This window comes from Myotis davidii, unplaced genomic scaffold (assembly GCF_000327345.1).
Source record: "Myotis davidii unplaced genomic scaffold, ASM32734v1 scaffold415, whole genome shotgun sequence".
NCBI classification, from domain to species: domain Eukaryota; kingdom Metazoa; phylum Chordata; class Mammalia; order Chiroptera; family Vespertilionidae; genus Myotis; species Myotis davidii.
Window position 1 is genome coordinate 2,297,029 of NW_006287951.1, and position 25,796 is coordinate 2,322,824.

A 25,796-nucleotide genomic window follows, 5' to 3' on the forward strand; every position below is an offset into this window, starting at 1 on the left:
AATTCCTGTATATATACAGGTAAAGCAGCTCTGAAATCTGCACGTTTTTAAAGAACTCACTTGGCAGCACAACGTGACCTGAATCGACCTGAAGCCCTTTGTCACCGAGTGTGAACGTTGGTGCTGAAGTATTGATACGTTTGATTATTGATACCACACCAAACCCCACTGGGATTTTACATAATTCAGGGCATAGGCACTATGTAAACTTTAAAAAATCCAAAAAGTTCTGGATTCTGAAACACACTTGGCCCCCACAGTTTGTGGATAGGTCCCACCCACCTCCAGGGACAGCTGAGGATGAATGCTTGGCAGGCTCCCTGGAGGTGGGTCTCAGCATGGGATGTTTAGGTGTAAGAGGGTGGGAGAGGTTGCAAGGAGACACTGCAGCTCTTGCGGTGTGTGTGAAGGCACTTGGGGAGGGGGGGAGGCACATTTGAGGAGAGGGGTGGGGGTTACATTTGGGGAGGGGGCTGTGGGGGCACATTTGGGGAGGAGGGAGCAGGAGTAAACTCCCAGACTGGTTCCACCAGACTGGAAGTGTGAAATTAACAAACAGGGAGAAACCCTTAGGAAAGCCATTTTCCTGGAAGAAAGGATAATTCACTTTAAAATTGTGCTAGTAATGAAAACATATAATTCAATATACTTATATTTATTGAGACTTGTTTTGTACTCATTCTATAAATTGATTATAAATAAAGTCTATTTCTCTTTTCAGTCCTGTTTTTGTTTCATGCAGTTTGAAGTTTTATTGTTAGGTACATAAATAAGTAGGATTGTTATGTCCTTTTGGTGAATGGACCCTTTTATCATTATGCAATGTCCATCTTTATCTTTGGTAAAGTAGTCTTCGAACTAAAGTCTACTTCATCTAATATTAATATACCTATTTTAGTTTTCTTATAATTAGAGTTAGCATGGTATATCTTTTTCTATAAAAGATTTTTGTTACCTTTCCCTTTTCTGTATAATTGTTATTAATGTAGGATTCTTATAGACAGCATATAATTGGTTATTTTTTTTTAAATCCAATTACTTCATTTTATCTCCACTTGTAGTTTTTTTTATTTTTTAATATTTACAATAGGATATACAATGTATATCTTTAATTTATCACAGTGTATATTTAAATAATATTATACTGCTTTAGGTATAATATAATATATCTTCACAATATACTTTGTACTATTGTTATTATACATTTTACTCTATTATAAATCCCACAGTATGTATATATATATATATATACTAGGTGTATAATAGGCCTTACCATGTAGGTTTGTGTAAATATACTCTATGATGTTTGCACAGTGATGAAATCGCCTGAAACATCGATGAAAGAGAAACATCAATCAGCTGCCTCCTGCACATCTCCTACTGGGGGTGTGCCCACAACCAAGGTACATGCCCTTGACAGGAATCGAACCTGGGACCCTTCAGTCCGCAGGCCGATGCTCTATCCATTGAGCCAAACTGGCCAGGGCCCCACAGTATATTATTATTATTTTTCTTTGAACAATCAATTATCTTTTAAATACACTTTAAAATGAGGGGGGGGGAAAGGATGTGAGTATTTTCTAAACATTATTGGCTTCTTTTTGAAGCAGAAAACCCAATGAGATGGACCAGGGCCTTTTTTCCTAAGAACTGGGCCTCAATCTTGACTACATATTGAGATCATCAAGGGAGCTTTTACAAATCCTGATGCTCAGGCTGTACTGAAAAAAAATAAGTTAGTCTCTGGGGTGGGCCCAGACATCTGTATTTGTTGAAGCTCCTTAGGTAATTCCAGCGTGTCACCGACACTGAGAACCACTGTTCCACCACGCTCCGCAGCCGGCATGGGGGCTGTGGCTCTTCCTTGGGGAGCTCTATCAGGTGCGCTCACTGTACCATGGAATCAGGTGTGTATCTCACCTACTTACCTCTCTCTTCCTTTACTTCCCGGACCATCTTCTCACCTTGCCCTTGTTCTGCTCAGGAGGAGGCCCAGGTGATGAGACGGTGGAGATGGCCAGGCAGGATATGTTGCAGTGGAGTGGAGGGGAGTGTGGATCCAGGGAGGGGAGGGAGGTGGAGGCAAAGCAGAAGCTGCAGAGGTGAAGGGGGGAGGGTCCCCATTGCCCCATCCCTTCCTCCTGCTCTCACCTTCCTTCCTCTTCTCCAGGCCCAAATAAGTCTGGAGCCAGCCAGGTTGGCGACTGTCCAAGGTCTTCTGCCCACACTGCCTGGCCATAGTCCTGCTTAAGTGTGATGAAAAGGCACCGGAAGTTCCTTCCTATTTACCGAGGAAGCGTGGGCTTGTCTCCCGGGAACAGAGTCCACAGACTTTCTGTGATGGAAAGCACCGTGGGTCGGAGCTCCTGCCCTGCCTTCCTTGACTCCGAGTCACTGGGTCAGTTGCTTCTCCTTTATGCACCTCAGTGTTCCCGCCTGTAAAATTAGGGGACCAAGTTGCATGGTTTCCCTAATTAATGAGAACCTCCAGAGCCACACTGGAGGTCCTCCATCTCTGACACGTGTAGGCAGCCTTGTGTCCCTTTGGGGACCCCTTTCTCCTCAATGGTATGTGACATGTGTGGAGTGTTGGCTCTGAAGTCCCCTCCTGAGCATGCCAACTCTGAGGGACAGGTTGGGAATCCTTGGCAGCTGAGAAGATGGCAGCTGGGTTGTTGGATGTGTACCAGAGCGTGTGGTGGAACTGGACCTTCACATGGGCTTTCTTTTCTTTTCCTTTAAAACTTAGGAAAATGACTACATATTGCGGCAGGATGCAGCCCAGCAACCCACAGAGAGTTGCCCTCACAAGGACATTGGGGTGAGGAGGCAGCAGCGTTGGGGCTGAGGATGAGATGCATGTCTGAAACCTGGCTCTAGAGACACAAGGGGTGGCACCTGGGAACCCTCTAGAAACATTAGGTGAGCAGGACCTGCAGAGAGCCCAGATTCCCTGATGTGGGAGCATAAGGTCTGGGGTAGAACTAGAAGTGATCCTTCCTTTACAACTAGGGGCTGCAGAGCCCCGGAGTGTGAGGACTGCTCCTTAGCACTTACCATCAGCACATAGAGACATGGCACAGAACAGGGAGGAAGGCTGACTCTCAGAGCAAAATGTGTAGGTCCCAGTGCCTGTGGGCGTGTTTACGGAACTGCTGCCGGGATTATCACCATTGCTAACGATCCATCATGGGAATGTTTTCATGAACTGTGACCCAATTTACATGGGTCCTCTTGCTGACTTTTGCTTGGTGACCAGAGTACCGCTGTCTGGGCCTGTCCCTCACATTTGTGGAGCCCAGGTCAAGAGTGCAAATGGAGGCCTACATACTTAAGTTTAGCTAACCACCGAAAGTAACAGCAATGTGAATTCTTTAATATCGCAAAATGCTCCTTAGCCATCACATATAGACAGCTGCTGTGAAGGCAGCGCTAATGAATGAAAACCTCCAGAGCCACACACTGGAGCATGAGGAGAAGCGAGAAAGTGAATGCTCAGCGCTGCTGAGAAACTGTTTTCGGTTACACAAGAATCTATCGCAGTCTTGCTGTCTGAAAGGACTGGGTAAGCTGACTTGTCTTTTCTTGATCTAAGCACAGTGCCCATCTCCAGGGCCACACCTTCACAGCGCTCAGTCGCCTTTGTCTTGAGGATTCAGAGCAAAAGGTCTGTTTCTTCACCCTCTCGCTTCTTCATCGAGCAATCCTTTCTTCCTGAGTTTCTGCCCGTGCTGGAGATGACATTGCTAAATTCAAATTTGTTTTTTGTTGTTTTTGTTTGTTTTTATTCCTTGTAGGAAGCCTGTTTCCCCATCCCTGCACATGGACTTTCCCAAGAGGCTAAAGCAGCTCTCTCTGTGTTGGCCAACCTGTTTAGGGTTCTCTGAGGTTGCTCCTAACTCAGGAAAGCCTGTGAGATGACATTCCAAAGAGGACTCCTCCCATCTTCTTTCCTTTAAATAATTACAGGTGTGTTCCTCCCAAGGTCCTGAAAGAAGTTCCCCCTGGGACAAAGGCCTGTCCATGGAGGGGATCCAAGCTCAGCTTTGGTCATGTGCACTCAGGCTTTCAAAGCCATCCTCTATCAATTGTCTCAGGCTCTGAGTGTGCTAGCAGGTAAGAGTTCTGGAAAAAGTCCTGTGTTCCTTTCCTCCTTGGTCACCTCAGGACACTAAGCCAATGCAAGGGCAAGTTGCCAGAGGCTCTTCAATAAGAGTCTCTTTCTACCCGAGTCTCACTCACTTGCTCTGTTTTCCAGAAAACATTCTATTACAGAAGAGGAAATTTCTCCAAGATCAGAGTGGGAAAGATTATGTTAATTTAATCATTTATTTCTTCAACAAATGTTCATGACATGTGTACCATGTGCCAGCAATTGTTCCAAAAGCTGAGAATGTGAACAAAACAGAGAAGCCCTCTACTCTCACAGAGCTTATGCTTTAATGGAGAGACCATAAACAAGCAGAAATAAATGAGCAAGACAATTTCCAATAGTAATGAGTTCCAGGAAGACAGATGGAGAGAATGGGTTCTTTTTGGGCCGCAGCGCTTGTTGTGGACAGAGTTGCTCATTTGGGTTGGTGGCCAGGAAAGAATTCACCAAGGAGGTGCCATGTGAGCTCATATCTGAACAATCCCAAGAAGCTAGGCGTACAAAGACCTATAGGTAGCACTTCCTGGTAGATGGAAGAGCAAGGGCCAAGGTGCTCAGATGGGAATAAGTGAGGTGTGTTTGAGGAATCAAAAGAAAGTTTAAGTAGCTGAAGTGCAATGAACTAGGGGGAGGGCAAGAGGTCAGAGATATAGATTATGTGGTAAAAATAACCAACCTAAGGAAAACTTCAACTAGTCCATGCCCTTCTCAATCTCTAGGGACCTAACTCGAGGTGCCTATTGTTGCAGGGGCCACTGATTGGTAATAGGATATGGAACTTGAGCTGACTTTGGTCACTTCCACAGTCACACTTATTTGCAGGTATATGTAGAATCCTTCATCCCCAAAGCTTCTAGATGGCCTCTAACACATTTTACTCTCATCATAGCCACGTCAACAGAAGTGGCTACGAAAACTCAGCATTCCAAACCATTTAAGTAATTTGTGCTACATCAGAGGGAAGTGGTTAGCTCTGTATGCTTTCCAGAGATGCCTCTGACTTCCACATTAACTCTTTTGCTAGGCAGCATCAGGCTACACACCAAATCCGATTCTAAGAATGAACACCAAAGCCTCTCGCTGACCAAGCCAGGGCTTTGCAGAGTTGTGCGGCACCTCCACTTACTTCCCCTAGTGATTGTGTCTTCTCCTACTTTCTGTTGACTGTTTCGTTAGTGTCTTTGAGATTCATGCTCCCTACTCACTGAAGGAATCTCAGAGCCATCCATCCTTGTCCGGTGGCCATCCATCCTTGACTGGAGTGTTCCTCTGATGGGTAGTTCACCTCTGCTGAAGGAATTGGTCCCTTTGCTGGACAAGTTTAGTTATTAGAAAACTCACCTCCCTCTTGAATGGACATTTCTCTTCCAAAAACATTCATTTCTTTCTCTTTGCAAAATCAGAACCAGAATCCGGTTTTAATTTTAACATTATGTCACCAGCACTTTCTCATGTTATCAAATATTCTTGGGAAACACAGGGATTGTAATACCTGCATGATACTCTATCATGGAAAAGCAGCATAATTCATTGAATCCTGCTCCTATTATTGGCAAAGACTTGCTTCAAGTCTGAGAAATACATGAAAGATCATCCCATTTGTGTTTCTTATTTTCCAGATGAGAAGACTGCATTCCCTGAAGCTAGTCATTTGTCTGAGCCTGGCCAGCTGGTCAGAGGCTCAGCTAGGACCTGGCACTCCCAGGCTCAGCCTCTGCTCTTGCTGTTGTCACATGCTGCCTCCTGGGCCTCTGCGAGGCACTTTTTGGAACCTAACTGTAGGGCACTGCCTACATTCTTTCTAAATTACATTTTGTAATTTGGGGCCCATTATTCCTGCCTGTCAAGATCATTTTTATCATCTGTCATATAACCATTAGCTAATGAGGGACACTGTAGCCAACATCAGAAACTGTGGCTTGTTCCTCTATCAAGATGTGCTTCCTAAATCACCTCTGTGCCCACGAAAGGGAATTATTGTCAAAGCTTTTATCAGATAATTCCAATAGTCACCAGCAATTATAGAGGAGGGTGCTAATTAGCATACTTCAGTCCGTGTTTCTCAGGGACCCCCTGGCTTCTGACATAGTGACCAACTCTGCCCTGCTCTGGGTGCCCAGATGTAGATAACCGAAGCATTACAAGAAGGGGTCTTGGAGGATGGGATTGGTATTTTGGGGGGAAAACATGTGATCAAGGGTATATCTCTTTTACTCAGACTCACCCTGAGGCTGTATTATCATACTCTACATGGAGGAATTCCATGGGTACAAGACATCACTCTTGGGAGGCAGGAGTTACCTCTGCTCTTTCCTTCACATTTTATGGAACACATTTTACCCAAAATTTACCAAGGTTTACCATGATCTAAAATGAATCTTTGACATCAGTGTTTATCATCACTAGAACCACTTTCCGAGTCACCTAACATCCTTTTTTTCCAGAATGCCATGTTCACTCCCACCTAAATCATTTGAGATGCAGCCCCTTTAAAACCTGTCTTTGGAAATGGTGTGGCTTGGGTTTATTCTGCGTGAACATTTTTCACGGATTGCTTTTCAGAACACGCTTAATTTATATGAATGCCATTGGCAGGCACCAGAGAATGTAATGGTTTCTATTTATGGTTAATGTTAATCCATTGACCATATGGTAGTTTAAATTTCTGGTACAAATTCCTTTTGCATGCTGTTATTGCTCATTCTTGGACTGCTATAATTGTGTAATTTATCAATGTGAAAAATGGACTATGAAATGTAATAGTCCAGAGCTAATATGGACAGCAGCAAGGGAATTTAGTGTGCTCAGAGAAGAGCTGTTTCCACGGAAACTAAATCCTTTGAGCAAGACCTCGGGATCCCTGGGCTGCAGTGTGTGTCCAGGTGTTAGGCCCTGGTTTCCAGGCTCATCTCTGACATGAGCTGCCAGGTGGCATGGGCAAGTCCCTTAACCTCTTTGGGACTTAACATTATTATCCCTGACTAGAAGAAGCCAGACTCATTCAGTGTTTACTAGAGTTTGGGATATAAGTGACCAATGATATATTTTTTGAAGTTGATATTTTGGAGCAATTTTAGATTGACGAAGAAGTTGCAAAGGGAGGACAGTTCTTTTTTTTTCTTTTTTTTTTTATTATTGCTTAAAGTATTACAAAGGGTATTACATATGTGTCCATTTTTTTAGGAGGACAGTTCTTGTACATACCTTTCACCCAGCTTCCCCTAATGTTAGCATCGTACATAACACAGCACATTCGTCAAAACTAAGAAATTGACATAGGTGTAACACTGTGATCTACAGACTTTTTTTATTTCCCAGTTTTTTCATGAATATCCTTTACCTGCTCCAGGATCCAACCTGGGATACCATGCCACAGTTAGTTTTCATGTCTCCTTAGTCTCCTACAATCTGTGACCATTTGTCAATCTTTCTTTATCATGACCTTGTTAGTTTTAAGGAATATTGGCTAAGTATGTTGTAGAATGTCCCAACTACTAATATTTTTTAAGAAGTAGAACAAAATTGGATGCCTCGTGTGGGGCTGGAAAAGTTAGACAAGTGACTATGTGACCGAGGTCTCTGTGTGGCAAGTGTCCTATCAAACAGGGAGTTTATTGGCTCATGTAACTATCAAGGCCAAGGGCATGTGTGGCTTCAGAATGACATTTGTGTCCAGTTCTGCCCTGTCTCTTGGCTTGGTTCTTCTCTCCTCTGAGCTGCCAATCATTCTCAGATATGCTCTCACCACATAGTTATAAGATGACTGCCAGCAGGACACATGGCTATATGCATCCAGGGTGCGTCCCACCTTCCCAACTAAGCTCTCAATAGTTCTGGTTCTGCCATCTGCCCATCCTTGAACCAGAAGGAAAAGACAATCTCTTTTCTGCTCCTGATGTGAGGTTGTGTTGGCCAGAGTTGTGGCCACCATCTTGGGACCATGAGGGGAGCAAGATGACAGCTAAAAAAGGCACAAGGGCTTAAAGATGGACAAGCACCTGGGTTCTGGGTGATGCTGTTTAGTTGTGGAATTAATCAATCCTGGTCTGGGTTGGTTGGAGAAATAATAGGTGCTTTATTGCTAAGCTTCAGTTAGTTGCGTTTCATATTACTTGCAACCCGAAGCCTCCTAAATGAGATTGCAGGTTTCCTAGTGGATATAGGACAACACCTGGGCACAGTTTGCTTGTTGGGCTTCTATATTTGACAATAAGTACAAACTCAAGCTCAACATATGCTGGCTCATTAGATTTAATGTTGGAAAATCCCGTTTCACACAGGCATTTTGACCAAAAAAAGAAGTTATACTCATCAGTTTCGCACAACACATGTAGAACATCTGAGTAATAGCTCCAATGTTTCTGGTCGCTTCTTTCCATGAAGTCTAGAAGCAAGTTGTGGGGACAGGCCAGGGAGGGGACAGGACGGGTCTGTGCTCTCACTTTGAGCACATCCAGCACTTAGACGTCTGCTTATCCAATGGGTACGGTCTGGAGTTGGTCAGATAGGGACACCTTACCTGGAGGACACTTTCTCACCAGGAACATTTGGGCCCCCTGAGCTGAGACAACCTTGTCTAAGGCCCCTTCCACTGGGTCAGGTGAGTACTGTGTGATGTAATGGCCTGGAGACCACCATGCCAACAGCAGGGGCCCTTCCGCTCAGTGTAATAATTATCACCGAGATCATGGAAACCTGAGTGATTGAGATTTTTTAAATAAAGGTTTTTACAAAAGGATAAAAAGGCTTTACACCTTTTAAAAATCACCGAGATTAAAAACAACAACAACAACACAAAACAGTGTAATTATTACTGAGGAAAACGAACACCAGCCCATGGTTTCCCTCAAAAGAATAATCTTTTCAAGGGCTAAAGGAATGACCATTTGGAAAGGTGCTGGCTTCTCCCAGCGTTATGCCCTACACCTCACTTCTTTAATGATGGGTATGAATCGTTTTTGCTTGTCCTTCTAGTTTTTTTTTTTTAAATGAAAACAGTTCCTACTTCCTTCCTTCCTTCCCTCCCACACACACTTTCTCACGAGCAGATACATATTTACATGAATACTCTGAGACCTCTTGTGGATCCACATATTTTGAGCATGTATATAGAGCTGTTTATAGGGGTTTAATCCATGAATCATAAACAGAAGATTCTCATTAGGAATGGGCAGTGGCCTCTCGAAGCTTGCGTAGTACTTAAGTATTTGAAGATGGACAACTCTCAGCATTTTATGAGAGGCTTGCAGATTCCTAGCCGACTCTGCATTTTAATATTAAAAATGCAGATATGGTATTAAGCCAAAGAGGCAGTCATAATCGGATATGATCACAGGGCCTGGCATAGAGTAAACTGTCAAAAACATTTGCTGAGAAAGTGAGGAACACTGCCCCCCATTTTTAACTTCTGAATAAGGGAAATCAGGGCTTTCAGGAAAAAAGTTACTGGGCAGAGTTTTAGGGAAAATCAGTGACTTCAAGATAAACAGCAAGTATTTCTGGATTAAGTGCTGAAACAATTTTTAAGTTTCTCCGTAAACGTCAACAGGGCTGTGGACAGTCTCCTGCAGACTGGTTATTTTCTCGGTGAATGGAATGTCATCTTTAGCATAAAACAGGCTGTTTCTTGTGTCCATTTTGGGGGGTGGTAGTTGTTTTCAGCCTCCAGGCCTGGGCACTCCCTCCACTGCTGAGGCATACACTTTCCCTTCTTGCTCTCAAATTAGTTTGACTGAAACCCTATCTTTATGTGGGTCAGGGCTTCCTTTTTCCTTAAAAACTTTTTTTCTCACTTGAAAAACAAACATAAAAACACCCTCCTATTTCCAGAAATTCCTTGGACTTATTTCCTGTTGGCTGATTCAGGGGCATTTTTTGCTAATGAAGTTTCAAGATGATTTCTTGAAGCGGTTATAAAGTTATGTAACTCTGCTTATTTAAAACGATCTTCTTTGCTAAATTCTTAACTGTTGAGAGTCTCTCTCTCTTCAGAACAGAGGCTCCTTCTCAACTACTGATGGTTAGAACCATGGGACTGGAGTGGATTTTACACCATATTGATCGCAGTTTCTCAGAATGGCAATCCATTATGCATTTCTCCCGCTTTTCTGATCCCAGAGTTAACAATTTCATTACTTATTTTACCACTGCCCATTTATACAATTTCACCTAAACCCGTTTGTGGACTCCAAGGGTCTACTATGGGCTTGTTTCAGGCCCCTGGGACATACTGTCAAGAAAATAACCTTGCCCGGCCGGTGTGGCTCAGTAGTTGAGCATCCACCCATGAACCAGGTGGTCAGGATTGGATTCCCTGTCAGGGCACATGCCTGGGTTATGGGCTTGATCCCCAGTAGGGGGCGTGTAGAAGGCAGCCAATCAGTGATTCTCTCTCATCATTGATGTTTCTATCTCTCTCTCCCTCTCTCTGAAATCAATTTAAAAATATTAAAAAGAAAAAGGAAAAAGAAAGAACCTTGTATCAGGAGCCGGGACATGGGTCCAGTCCTCTACTCTGCCTTGGTTTCCTCATCTGCAAAGCAAAGAGCCTGCAGCAGATGTCTTCACGGTTCCTTCAGCTTCAGTGGTGACTCTGTCCAGGAATGGTGCTAGCCATTCTCTTTGGAAAGGCCTCAGGAAAGAAAGTTCTGGAGTCCATAGCTTCATTTGTAAACATTTTCTGCCTGGTATCGGTAACATTTTTTTCCTCTCTCACACATGTATATCTTTTCTCATTCAATCAAGGCCGGCCTTTCTTCAGCCACATGAATGGCTGGCCTCTGCACACTGATGGTGTAGAATGGAGAATCCAGAATCTGGCTCCAGGTGATGCTGTTGGGGTGCTGGGCAGGGGTCCTTTATTCTGAACACTGCTGATCCCTCCTGTGCCTCCCCCGACCCCCGGGGCTCAAAGCAACAACAACAAAAAACTTTCCTGAACTTTCCCATTCCTCTGCCTCTGCGGCCTGGCTGCGAACGCTGAAATTCCATCCCGTGTTTGTTGTCACCCGCGGGCCCGTTTCCATGGTTACCCAGATTCCAGGCGCTGGCCCAGGGCCCTCCACAACCCATCCCTCAAAGTCTCCTTGGCAGAGGAGTGACATTCCTCCTCCCTGCGGAGCCCCTTAGAGAAGGGGGCGCTCTCCTCCGCAGCCCCCCCAAACCGGGCCCTGTGTGCCTGCTGTGCCTGTTCTACGTGGCTCTGTCCCACATCAGTTTGGGGGGTAAGCACAATCTCACCATTTTCTTCATTGCTCTTTTCCTCATTTACGCTGAGGAATTACTTTCTTGTACTAAAAACATTACACCCTTGGCAAGCGCTCCAGATGGTTCTCATTAAAATTCCAATTCCTTCTCCTTTTTATTTTTTTCCCCTAATCTCGACCCTGCCGCCTCCCCCATTATCCACAAACCGCTATTTCAGTACTGAACGAGGCTTCCTGAGTATACCAGTCCCAATGAGTGGGACCTTTTCAGGGGTCCCCTGTTGTGACCACAAAGGAGCCCCCAGCTCCTCTCCTTTCCAATGGCCACCTGTCCCTCCATGGGCTGGTTGAAATATACACCTGGGTGGGGCCTAGTTAATGTTAAAGGTGCCCTTAGCCATGGCCCTCCCCCTCTGTAGGGAGAGGAGCGGACGGACAGTTAGGTCCTTGCTCCCCAACAGGCCCTGGTCCTGACTGTGCCCCAGAGGGACTGGGGAGAGGGCTGCTTGCTGCTCACCCCAGTCAGGCCACAGAGAGGCATCTGCAGGCTCCTCAAGATGCAGGCCAGGGGAGTGAGGTACTTGCTCTAAGAAACGGTTGAGAAAGATTGGCAATGCCTTTTGGCCATAATTGCAGCTGAGTGAGCCACGGGCTTTGCTTCCAACATCTGGAAAAATCTGCTTGTGCAGGAAAAGTGTGTGTGTGTATCCAAGGATGTGTATTTGATGTGTTTTTATTCCCATCTTTATATTATGAAAAATGTTAAAAATACAGAAATGTTGAGAGACTAGGACAATGAATACCCATATTCTTCCACTAGATTCATTTTGTCATTCTTTCTCTCTTTCAGATATGATGGATCCAACAAGCAATCTCTGTAGTCTAAATGGCTTTTGCTTTGACATTTGAAAGTTGAAATCTTGCCCATATTATGTTTTATAAGCTTTACATTTATGTGTTAATGTAATGATATTAAACATAACATTCTTCTCGTAAAATATTCAAATGTTGAAACAGGATAGAAGTTAGAAAATAGCAGCAAAAGTCCCGCACAGGCCTCCCCTCAGCTCGCCTCCCCCACTCTGCAGGCTAGCTTGGTTTGTGCCCTTCCTGCCTTTGTCTGGGTTTCTGCAGACAGATACATGTTTAAATAGAAACGTATACTTTCATTGTATGTGTTTTAAGACATAAATGAGATCACACTATACATGTTGTTTTGCAATTCATTCTTCACTTGGAAATATGTCCATATTAGTCCTTGTAGCCCTGCCTCCCTCTTTGCGGATGGCAGAGTATTCCAAAGAACAGTTGTACAGTAATTTTCGAAACTATCCCCTCTTGACGGACATTATATTTATTATTGTTTTTCCATTTCTTACAATGGTGTGACCACTGCCGTGGAAACTGTTTCCTTAAGGACATGTGGCAGTATTTCTCCTTGACAGATGTCTAGAGGTAGAGTCTGCACATTTTACACTTGGATGGATGCTGCAAACCTGCTCATCAAAACACCTGCTCCAACCTACACAACCTCCAAGAGAAAGCCCATTTTCCCTTTCCCCTCATCCTCACCAACATTAAATTTTATCAGTCTTTTTACATGTTCACATTCTGAAATGAGAAATGACTTCATTGTTGGTTTAATTTGTATTTCTTTGATTATTAGGCTGACCACTGTGTCAGAATTCAGCAACAGATGACATAGTTTATGTAGAAAGACAGGTAGAAGCGGGGGATGGGGCAGGGAGGAACTGCATGACATAGTATAGGACCCTGGGTGCTTACAGTTTTGTCAGGTCAGGTGGGAGAGCGGGTTTCCTGTTGAGCTTCTAGGACTGACTCCCACAACTCCAGTGCAGAACCGATCCATCCGAGGAGGCTCCCCTTCTGCCATGACTAGGAAACGGGATTCCAGAAGCTGTGTCCCAGCTGCCAACGTGGCAACCTGGGAACCAGGAAGCCCCAGCCATGCCTGACTCCAGGATTACACAGCTTCGGCTGCGCGATGGGTGCCCGGCATCCCGTCTACAACACTCAGGAAGCATCTAGACCAGGGGTCCTCAAACTACGGCCCGCGGGCCACATGCAAATACAAATATTGTATTTGTTCCCATTTTGTTTTTTTATTTCAAAGTAAGATATGTGCAGTGTGCATAGGAATTTGTTCATAGTTTTTTTTTAAACTATAGTCCGGCCCTCCAACGGTCTGAGGGACAGTGAACTGGCCCCCTGTTTAAAAAGTTTGAGGACCCCTGGACTAGACACTGAGATCTTCATGTTGACGCAGGAAGAACCAAACCAAACCAAACCAAACCAAACCAAACCAAGACACAAAACAGGCCCCGAAGCCCCACAGGAGTAGGTAGGGCTCTGGAGGGCACAACTGCCCCAGGGGAAGCCAGGTCACAGGCAGAGGTTAGCCCTAAGGGAGCCTGGCAGCTGGCTTTAGCTTTTCCAGCCCCAGCAAGGTAAGCTACCTAGGAGGGCAGTCACACATTTGATTTGGCTACAAAAGCAGAAAATGTGTGCAGACATCTATGTCAGCAGCTTCTTTAGGATCTTGTAATGATCTGTTTATGGTGCTTCTCTCACCTACTGGTATTTCTCAATGTGGTCCCTGTGAGTAATTTGGGTAGAACAATTCTTTATTGCAGTCTATTTAAAAGCCAACCTACCACTGAATGCAGCAGTATTCTCTGACACCCCCTTTCCCCCCAACAAATATATTCCCACATGTTTCCAGACACACCAGCCCCACCCCTGAGTTGGAAGGATGAGAGAGAGGGAGGGGAAAACTGATATTGAATTAGAAATAACAAGATTTCCCCAGAAGGTACCTTCCCAGCTCACTTTGTAATCTCTAGATGTTCAAGTCAAACTTGTCTTTCACTGGCTATCTTTTCACAATGTCTCCATCCATCCATCCGTTTGTCCATTTTTCCATTATTTATTGAGCACTTACAGTGCACGAGGCACACTGACCACTTTGTTCTTAGATTGTGGCTCTTGCATAAGTGTTCTATCTGGTCCAGCACATTATAATCTCAGGTATAATCCATGTCTGATCCTCCGCTGCATTTGCGAGTGCTTCCCACAGAGCTATGCGCCTGCTGAATGTTAGTGGATGCTGAATGCTGACACAAGTTTTAACGTACATCCAAATCTTTATTCAAAGGCAGTGAGAATATTTTTCAGAACAATGCTATTTTTATTTTTGCAATATCTACATTATTATTTTTGAAAATTTCCCATAACCCCACCACTTTTTCAGAAGGAAATGAAGATGTGACAATTTCCTTCCTCAGCCAGTTTAGCCTTATCCTTGGAGGCAATGATTGCCAATAGTTTTTTGTCTGTTCTTCTTACAGACTTTTCAAAACAGTTTAATGCAAATTCACATGCAGATATGTTTAAATTAGCACATATATGAAGAGCTGTATGAAACATGGATTTAAGAATAAATTATGGATTTACAAAGTAAATATATTATGATGTTTAATGTAAGTATATGTAGTTCTTTATATCTACAAAATGGTTTTGAATACATTGTACTCATTTTAGTCCCCAGCCCTGTGATGTAGGCTCAGAGAAGTTGACAGGCAGACTTCTGGTACATGGTGGAGCTAAAACTTGAACCTAGATCTCCTGCCTCCTAATTCATTCTGTTTCTACTATGCAAAATAATTCCTGAGGGTTATTCGGGAATGATTATTGACATAATTAAATTATTCTTTGTTTGACTTCAGAGCATCAATGTGGAATTCATTTGAAAGCTTATTTTATTATATTGAAAACAGACAACAGCTGATATTTATCAGGTGCTAACCATGTGCCAGAAACTGTTCTAAGCACTTCACTTGCATTGTCCCTTTTAGCCTCCAATAAACCTATCATTTAAGTGGCTCTATCAACCCTATTTCCAATGAGGAAACTGAGGTTCAGGAAGGTCAATAACTGGTTTGGGGATGCTGGCGCATGCTATACTTTTGTTTTGTTGGTTTGTTTAATTTTAAAAAGTTTCTTTAATGTTGAAAGTATTACATATGTGCCCTTTCTCTCTCCCCGCCGAATGTTCAGATCTAATCACATCCTCCAGGGAGGGATAGGGCTGAAATGGAGTTTATACTTGATCATGCCTACGTCCGGAAGACTGCAGAAAATCCCTGCCTTCCGTCCGAGATTCTGCACTGTGTTCCATGCTTCCATGTCTCTGGATCTACTCCGTTCATCAGTTTATTTTGTTACTTTGATTCCACATATGAGTGTAATCATGTGAAACTTGTATTACTCTGACTTATTTCACTTACCATGATACTCTCCAGGTCCCTCCATGCTGTCTCAAAGGTAAGAGATTTTTTTTTTTTTACTGCTGCATAGTATTCCACGGTATAAATGTACCACACAGCTTTCTTATCCACTCATATACTGATATACTGGGTTTTGAACCTAGGTCCTTCTGCCTCCAAAGTCTGTACTCTTAGCCATTATACTTTGCAGTTTTGTTTACACATAATTTCAAATAAGAAACTAATATCCTATATAATAAAAGGCTTATATGCAAATTGTCCCCATGGACAGGAGTTTGATCTACCGGGAGTTAGATGTGCACTGACCACCAGGGGGAAGCGCGGAACATGGTGAGTGTCCGTGATGTGGCGCTGGTGGCAGGTGGCAGTGGAGGCACTGCCGCCCCGCTGGGCCCCGCTGGGCCCCGATGAGAGTGGGACCACGGTGGGATGGTAGAGCAGGTGAGTGGGTGGCACCAGGCCAAGGCCGGTGTGAGCGGGGGCCCCAATCTCCCCGCTCGTCACCTCACAGATTGGCCCTGATCGCCTGCCAGGCCTAGGGACCCTATCCGTGCGTGAATTTCGTGCACCGGGCCTCTAGTATAAAACAGGGTGCAAACTCGATGTAAGTTATACTTTAAAGGTACTTGCAATATAAAAGAAGATAAGTCTAGTGCATAGAGTAAGGTATTTAGATAAATGCTTGAATATGAGGAAGAAAAACATTAAGAAAGGATGAAGTAGGAACACACACAGAAAAAGATTGATTGCTTGGTTGATTGAGAGGAAGAGAGAAACTGGGCAAAGAAGTTGGAAGCAGACAGTGGGAGGCGTGGGGACCAGAGCTGCAGCCCTTCTTGCTCCTGCCAAGAGTCCAGTCCATCTGGGACTCTCCAACCCAGCTGGATGCTCATTTTCCTGGTACTCCCAAAGCCAATGCTGCCTGTCCTCCTGGGCTCAGAACTGGGACACATGAGCACCGAGCCCCCCAGAGGGCAGCCCCGGGCGAGCAGGAGCTGTGAGTGAAGAGGAAGGCATGTCTCATCATCTGCACAGCCCCCAGAGAGGCCGGGAGGAGAGCAGTGGGGAACACAAGAGCCTGGAAGACGGGCCGGGAGAGAAGTGCCTCAACAGGCTGGCCCATGGTCCTTTCGTATGGGCTGAGCCAGGGGTGGCCATGTGGGTCTTAGTTGACAGATGTTAGGGCAGTCCTACTGGCAAAGAGGTAGGGATGCTGCCACCTCACTCTGCCTCAGGAAGTGCCGCACAGTTAGGTTCTATGCCAGTTAGCGTGACTACCGACCTGTGAGCATGGGGTGGGGGAAGGGAACTGCTGGAGACTGAGATGAGGGTGGGAGGGAGCATGGCGGAGATGCCAAGAGAGTGGAGGCAAGATCGTGGCATAGGTGGAGGAAAACCCCTTTTGCCCTTGGGTGGTGGCACCACGATAAAGGGGATCTGAGTCACCGGGGAAGGCATGGAATAACTGGGATGGGTTTATACACCCAACTCCCTCACTTCCTTTGGAGTCATTTGGTTGTTTTCAAATTCTCCACCCTTTGCCGGCTCCCCGTCTTTGCCCGTCAAATCTGGTTCTTGTGTGTGTGTATATATGTGCTGGCTCGAGGTAAGAATGAGCTCAAAACATAGAAAATGGTGACTGACAATTTTTGATCTATAAAAACGTTTTGTTTTGTTTTTCATATGGTTCAACATGAAGGGGTAAATTAAATATCCAGGTAGAAACCTACCATAAATGAATGTGTTGATCATTATTCCAGCTCTGTAATTGTGCTTCTGGTAATTAATTTCAGCCAGAGGCTCTGTTCTGAGACAACTTCATTGCTACACCCCGGGCGACAGAAGATTCAAGACAGTGGGTCAAGTTAGTCGCCATCCCCCAGGGAGCCCCTACAGATGGTTGCCGTAGATTTAAGGACCAGCTACATAACTTATTGGGTCTGGTGCAAAATGAAAACATGGGTCCCTTGATGAAAAATGATCTGAATGTGGGACCCTGTGTGACTGCACAGGTTGCATGGCCATGAAGCCAGTACTTGTTGGCTAAGGGTCAAAGGCCAAGGTCAAGATTATCCATTTGCCTTTCCATGCCAGTGGCTAACCCCCTTACCCCTCAATTGCTTTCCTCAGGATCTGACCAATAGCATATGAAGTGGCAAGGAACTGGGGAAATAATTTAACTGTGGGTAAATCAAGAAAGGAAGCTTTGGCCTGGCCAATGTGGTTCAGTGGTTGTCAACCCATGAACCAAGAGGTCATGGGTTCGATTCCTGGTCAGGGCACATGACTGCGTTGTGGGCTGTATCCCCAGTAGGAGGTGTGTAGGAGGCAGCCGATCAATGTTCTATCTCTCTATTCCTCTCCTTCCCCCCCCTCTCTAAAAATCAATAAAAAACATATTTTTTTAAAAAGCAAGCTTGTGTTTTCATTTCCTACTATCTTTGCTAAATCAGTGTGCTTGAAATTTGCAAGTCAAATAGAAGTGAGTTGTATGTACCTTGGTGTGGGCTGTATCCCCAGTAGGAGGTGTGTAGGAGGCAGCCGATCAATGTTCTATCTCTCTATTCCTCTCCTCCCCCCCCTCTAAAAATCAAAAACATATTAAAATCTATTAAAAAACATCATCTCGAGTGAGGATTTAAAAAAAAGTTAAAGGAAGGTCTGGAAAACAGTCATTCCATAATGATGCCTAAATCACCTAAATGATTTAACACCAAAACATGGGGAAACGCTTAATGAAAGAGTCCCCAGGCCTGAGGAAGAGTTGGGATCACAGGTGAGCAAAGTTCTGAACTGCCCTCACCTTCCAGGTGCCCTCACTTGACCTCTTATGAAGCACCAGTGAGGAGCCCACTAGGTGAGCTGCCCAGCCCAAGGGTGGGTGGCCAGAATCCCAGAGCTTCCCATGTGCAGAACGACTTCCAAGCAAAACACCACATTTATTCAGTATCTTCAGTTTCAAGTTTACTGAGCGATCTGCCAGGGATTGACTTTCTTATAGAGATCGACGCCCCCTGCTGGTACGCTACTAACTAGCATGCCTACTAAACTGTTCACTCTCAATGTACCCAAATTGGAAAATACACACTTGGGATTTAACCTTGAACAAAAACCAGTGAAAACAGCATGACTCATGCTGCTATGAGTTATATATGGATTTGGTAATAGGTTGAATTTTTAAATGTTTCATGACTCCCAGGTTCCTAGTAAAAATTATTCCTTCAGTTCTTTAGCTCAATTATAGAAACATGGTTAACATTTTGAAATTCTGAATGTTCTGATGGAATATTCCTCCCATTTCAGAATGGAGTGGTCCCAGTAGGCTTTACAGGGAGGTCGCGTGGTCCAGGGAGAGAACACAGGTTTGGGGATCAGACAGCCTACACTGGAATTCATTTACAATTGGAGTGATTTTGAGTAAGTCTTTAACTTGGAACATGTCATTTAGGTTGCCATCTCCTGATCAAGGAGGGTAAAATATCCACCTTCAAAGTGGACACGGGGGCTAGAGATCACGTGTCCGAAGCACATGAAAGCATTCCGCTAACCGTCGTTACTGTTACTATATTATTCAGATGTGGGTCTAACTTGGGCTTCAAGGGACCCAGATTCTATTTTTCCAGAGGACAGAGGCTGCATCTGGAGCCCTGAGTCTGATTCAGAGAATTCACCCCTGGGTCACAAGGGCAGGGTTCACACTGGGCACGTGACTCTCTTTTGAACCACACAAACACAATCCAGGTGCTGTCGTCATGCAATATGCCTCTCCCTGGGCACATCTGGATAATTCTACTTCTAAGAGGTATTCCAAGTTCCTTTATTTCCCCCTCCACCCTGTTAGCCCAAGCCACCATCATCTCTCACCTGAGCCAAAGTTCTTCTGTCTTCCCACTTCTACTCCTGCCTGCTCAAAACCAGAGGGACTTATATTTAAAAAGATAAAATATAATCTCATCAGGCCACCCCACCTCCTCCTGCCTGCCCCCCACCTTCCTTGTAATGCCAGTCCCACCTCCCGGATCTATGCAATTTGTTTTCTCTGCAATCACTCCTGATCCCCCGTTCTTCCTCTGGCTACTCCTACCCATCCTCCAGGTGTTGGCTCACACTCTAAAGGAGGGTACAAGAAATATCACATGTCCTTCAAGTCTTTTTGGCCTCACTGTGCACCACTGAAGCTGTCGTCATGGAGCGTTCTTTCCTTCTCTTAGGGCCTCGCCAGCATTTAGGATGCTCATGAATGACCCGGAACATGAGTAAGGACCTCTACTGGCACTCTCCGTCCACCTGGGTCACTGCTCCTGTCCTCACTGCCAACGCTGAGGGGCCCTTGAAGGAGGTGATTCCAATGCTGCAGGATCTTGGCCTTGGCTGGAAGACTCAGAATTGAGCTTCAGGTCTCTTTTTGGGCGCACCCCAAACCATGTTACTGAATACCACCAGTGACTGGGCACAGCTTTCTACTCCTAAAAGGCTCCTTCTCTCCTTCCCTGCTTCCCAAACAAGAGGCAGGCTTGTTTTGGGGCATGTCTGCTTTCTGCTATGGACAGGAAGCATAAAGGGCCTGGCCACTTCCTTGGAGAGTGAGAAACATTCAGAAACACAATTCAACTTCAAATTACGTGCTAGAAAAGCTACTTATCAGATCTACCCATAATGGCCCAATCTGAATGAGATCCCCCCAGTCAGGGCCCAGACCCGCTTTACCTGGTCTGTGTGCCCATTCCCTGGATACTGTGTTGGCGGCGTCTCAGGGCTGCACTGTTCTCTGCAGAGCCACATCCCCTGACCAACAGGCATACTGCGTAAAAGGCCTAGTCTCCGGTCTCAAAGTGGGACAACTCTTGGTGCCACCATTTTCACAGCTGTTGTGGGGTCTGCCGTAGGCTAGACTTCAGCTGAAGTCACATCTTTGCTCACCTTTCCCCTTGCCCTATCCTGCTGCTCCCGAGCACAGCAGCCTCTAGAAATCCTTTGCACGAGAAACTCTGCCTCAGGCTTTGCACCCAAGTAACATCCAATTTTCCTTCCTAGAATGTCACAATTTGAAATTATGACTTTGTATGGCTCCTGGTTCAACGCTTGTTTATCCTACTAAACAAAGGCAGAGGCCCTGTTTATTTTGTCCATTGTTGTATTCCCAGCACGAAGCCTGTGCCTCCCAAACAGAACACACACATGCTTTCACCTGGATGTTTGGATCACAGGAGAGTTGTTACACAAGGTTCCTACTGAAATCCCAAAATCAGCTCACTTGTTTGTGATTCACTTCTTCCTCCTAAGAGCTAGGTGAACAGAAGGACCCAGTAAAAACAGGATGAGAAGAGATTTCAATTACTCAGTGTTTTCAGTTTTTCAATGATGGATACCTAAGTATAAACCAGGGCTTCTTCGCAGTGTTTACAATAGACAGAGAACAAGGCAGACAGAGAACGGAGGCAAATAATTCCAAGGAGATAATATAAGTGTTTTGCAAAGTACAAGTTCCCATACAATTTATAACTAAATACTGGCTCCATGGTGTTCTGGTTATATCTCAAAGGGCTCTGAGAAAGTAAATCCCATTACTAGATAAAACTAGTGGTTCCTCTAGCTGAAGATCCTTTCCAGAAGCATCAAAAGTGGTGGGGAGGGCAGAGGAAATGTCAGACTCTGTTTAATTTATAAAAGTATGCAAGGTATGAAAACATCATGGGGAATCTGAGGCATCCCAGCAGTCAGTGAATGGGCTTCTGAACGGCTAATACATCTCCACACCCCCTCAGACTGCGTCTCCAAGTGGGGTACATGGGAAGTTAGTCATTCTCCTTAGCCTGGCTCCCTCCCTTAGCCTTTTCCTCTCATATCTTCAAGCACCTATCACAGGACACACACCAGCAGATGGGAAGGGTTCAACTTGGACAGTAAAGCAAAATTAAAGGCAAATGTTTAACCAAACATGTTTAAACACAAGCTAGCAAATGAAGAACTTTAGGTTCAAAGAGCCAAATATTCTGCATTCCTGAGAAATCTCAACCAATTTCCCATTCTGGTATTTCCACACTGCACTTTGCTGCCACAAATTAAGTGGGTGTACATTTTTGAGTGTTGGATCACTAAAAGATTTCAATTAGGAGACTGAAAGAAAACATTCTGTATCTCTGTATTAAAAAAAAAAATTTCTGTCCATGAGAAGGGAGCCAGGTGTCAGTTTCCTACGGGGGGGACGTTCTCGTGTAGGTACTGTAAGGCCAAGTCGGTCCACTTCATCTCTTGTTCTTTAACAGATTCTGTGGTGCCACCGTTGTCCTGCTCAGGTTCAGGAAGCTCATTCTGAAAAGGTACAATGGATATTCAGGACGATAGTAAACTGTACGTTAACAAACCCCTTAAAAGTCAAGAGCACGTAGAATTAAACCGAGTTCCTAGAAACAGGTAGCATAATTGGCAGAAATGTATCCTAAAGAAATAGCCAGAATAAAAAGGTGTGAGGAAGTATCATTCAGGTCCTCTCCAGAAGGAATATGGTCTTATGGCTCTAGCATTTGTGCAGGAGGCTAAGGGCACAGCTTTCGGAAGCTACCAGGACCCAAGCCCAACACTCTACCGCTTGGGTTACTCAGGCAAGGCATTCAAACCCTTGGAGTCTTTGTTTCCTCTCTGAAAATAAGAGAAATGCAGCCATAACCTCCTAGGACTGCCGTGAGACTAAACACTGTGATTTAGATCAAGTGCTTAGCACTATGCAGGACGTCCATGTTCAAGGAATATTTGCTATTATTGTTAATGGCTGGGAAAACAGAAGAGTCTTTTTTAAAATTCTATTAAGGGGCTGCCTTAATAGAATATCACATTTGCTGGCATATTCCTTAAGCACAAGAAATGTATTAAGAAACTACCCTGCACCCAGCATGCCTAGATTATAATGGAGCTAAGTGGGGAGCAGTGAAAATGTAGCATGAGACTACCCCCTAGTGGTGGGGCCGGGCAAATGACCAATGCATATCCAGCCAGCATTTTCTTAAAATGGTAAGCCATGGGCCACACTTAGTGTAGAATGTGGAATAATTTCCATATATATCCCCCCAGCTTTATTGAGGTTTAATTTACATATACCATCCTGCAAGTTTAAGGTGTACAACATGATTTGCTACACATATAATGTGAAAAAATTACCACAATTAGGCTAGTTAGCACATCCATTATCTCACATAGCTACCATCTTTGTGTGTGTGGTGAGAACTTTTAAGAAAGTTTCCTTATATTTTAAGTGTAAATGTATTACTACCAGGACTCTGCTTTGTATCAGAATTCACTGATACCAATATATTTCTTTTTAATTATCTGAATTTACATTTCTTTTAGGGTTTGCAAACTGTTATTCACTATCCAGACTTACGATTTTCCAATGGATTCCAATTTGCAGTATATGAATATGTTCTTCTCTTTTAGAATTATTTTGATATATATATATAAAACGATTTATTTATAATATGATAAGCATATTTGAATCACATACATCTTGCTCTACAAGCTGAGAGAAACTATCACTTATTGTAAAGTAATAATACACTTAAAGTGAAAGTTTGGTTCCAATAATTAGTTATAGCTGACAAAGCATAAACAAGTCCTTGCTTCAGAAGCAGGCAACTTTGCTTAATTTCATCCCGTATGTGTTCTAAAATGATGTCTTTCATTTGGTCACGATTGTCTCTTGGCAATGAATGCCAACATATAAAATTGCATATGTGCTTGGAAAACAAACACAAAGTATCATAAATGCAACCATCTATTATGGTACAATGTAAAAATGACCACAATTCTTTGCAGCTACTCTATGAAAAGGCAGTGTATTTCCCCATCCCTCACTCTCTTTCAAAGACTTTAAAGCTCTGAGCCTCTGCACAGTCCCCACTGCTGGAGTGCCCTTGTCCACCCCCACTAAACTGCTGGTCCTCCCTTATGACCAGCTTAAACATTACTTTCTCTCTGTGGCTTCTCCTAGACTAGGAGCCACTTCCTATACCACGGTGGCTGTTCATGACAACCCCCTTAAAACCCTTATTATAACAATTATTTACTTTTGTGTGCTTCCTCCCTAGACCCGCAGGGGCAGAAACTGTATCTTATGTTTACATAATCTGGCACACACAAGGCTTCCAAAGACACACTTATGGAATGAAAGAAATCGAAATTCACAGGGCAGGATCTGGAGCCTCACAGACCCAGGTGTGAAGTCCAACTTAGCAGCTACCCAACCCTGGGCAGGTTCCCCTCTCTGATCCTCCTTTCCTGTAAAATGGGGATAACAGCACCATCTCGCAAGGCTGTTTCAGGATTAGAGATAATGTATGTCCAATTTCAACCTCCGTCCATGGCATAAAGCTGGTTTTCACTAAATGGCAGCTATAATTCTCATGACCCTCTCTTTTGACTATTTTTCTAAAGTTGAAATAAGCTGTGATTTATTATGTGATATGTGTATTACTCATTGAACATATTATCATCTCTTATTCTTAAGTGGAAACATGGGTGAGCTAGATTTTCTTTCTCTGTAATAGCAGCAGCAGTGTACCCATAAGCTCTATCTTAGAACCAGCTCTTCTGAGGATAGTTGGCATACTTGAAAGAAAAGCATTCCTCTGTGATATAAATAGAATCTTTAATAAGCACTTATACAAGCTAAGCTTTTAGATAATTTACTACATAAGTTTAACAAACTCTTTGCAGGGCAGTTTCACAGAGAGCAGGCAAGTGTATTCCAGGAGCCTACTAATCCAAAGGCAAAAGGAGAAAAGCCAGATTTTTTTATTATTTTCCAGGGAACTTAGGTGTATGTTCTAAGCATGTGAGTTTTTAATAATGTGAACAAGCCAGTGGCAGGGAAGTAAGAAATACCATGTAGCTTATATGGCACTGCTTTGTATTCTTCCCCATCTTATGCATTAAACCCTCATTATCTGGCTTACTGGCTTTGGTGTAATTGACAGAAAAGGCTCAAAAGACCTGGGTTCCAGTCCTGGAATGACCCCTAACTAAGGTCACATCAGCTTTCTGAACCACATTTCTCTTTAAATAAAAAGTCTAGAGCAGTGGTTCTCAACTTTCCTAATGCCCCGACCCTTTAATACAGTTCCAAATGTTGTGGTGACCCCCAACCATAAAATTATTTTTGTTGCTACTTCATAACTGTAATGTTGCTACTGTTATGAATTGTAGTGTAAATATCTGATATGCAGGATGTATTCTCGTTGTTGCAAGACAGCCTACCAGTGGTATTGCCACATCCTCGTAGGGCAGCTTATCTTCTCGCCAAGCATCGTCAATCAAATCCAAGATCCTTCCATCTCTCTGTACTTCACTGTCCATCCTCCTGCAGCTCTGATCTTGTCAAATCTGTCAGTCAAAGAGGTTATTTCTAAAACACAGACTCAGGAGGTGATGTAATCCAGCACTAGGGTCCCCTAGGCTTCTTAGTCTGGATGTGTCGTCTGGCATAATATGACCCTGGGAAAGACTCGTCTTCTCATCTGAGTCAGGTGACAACTTATTTATATGTAATCACAGTCCCTCCTTTCTGTTCCCCCTCCAGCTGATAAATGCTTTGTAGTGTACACTGAACATAGGACATGGCCCAGACCAGTGGCATGTGACAGGAAGGCAATACATTTGAAGGCCTCTGTTATAAGGCCACACAGCACATCTAGAATGCAGCTTTTCTTTCCCAACTGGCACATTCACCTTTCCCTTTCAGGATGCCTTTGGTGAGTCCCTGACTCTTCAGCAAGTCTCCTCTCTGGTCCCTGCAGCGTTTCCTGCACCATTTTTACAAGAGTCACCACCTGCCTTGCCTCAAATGTTGGCATTCTTAGCGCAAGAAGCTAAATGATAACACTGAATTACACAAAGTGACCAACCACAGACCTGACAGAAATCCTCAGCTGAGCTTGTAAATACATGGCCTCCTATCTTACGGTGGCACTCAGGCTGGGCCCTGAAAGCAGCACCTCCAGGTGAGCACTAGTGGCAGGGCTCCATGCTGCTTGCTTGCTTTTCCTTTCCCTTTGGCGTGACTCTTAATGCTGCACGCCCTTTAATGCCTGGTCAAGATACTTATCATGCTGATCCCCCACCCCCCTTTTACTTTTCCCT

At 44.2% G+C, this 25,796-nt stretch overlaps 1 protein-coding gene and 1 long non-coding RNA gene across 3 annotated transcripts in view; one reads left to right on the forward strand and one right to left on the reverse strand.

Annotated features, from left to right (window-relative positions):
- Window positions 1–464: 464 nt before the first annotated feature.
- Window positions 465–20,906, forward strand: LOC107182482. Its single transcript, XR_001513198.1, has 3 exons — window positions 465–475; window positions 3,802–3,804; window positions 19,266–20,906. It is a non-coding gene; the product is annotated as an uncharacterized LOC107182482 (long non-coding RNA).
- Window positions 20,907–21,096: 190 nt separating this feature from the next.
- Window positions 21,097–25,796, reverse strand: part of ANAPC13 (anaphase promoting complex subunit 13) — a 6,432-nt gene continuing 1,732 nt past the window's right edge. For both annotated transcript variants that reach the window (XM_006759806.2, XM_006759805.2), the window contains exons 2-3: window positions 24,915–25,040; window positions 21,097–21,977 (exon numbers count right to left, since the gene is read on the reverse strand). In XM_006759806.2, the coding sequence (XP_006759869.1) occupies window positions 21,852–21,977; window positions 24,915–25,013 (225 nt within the window). In that variant the 5' untranslated portion in view covers window positions 25,014–25,040 and the 3' untranslated portion in view covers window positions 21,097–21,851. The remainder of the gene's footprint in view (window positions 21,978–24,914; window positions 25,041–25,796) is intronic.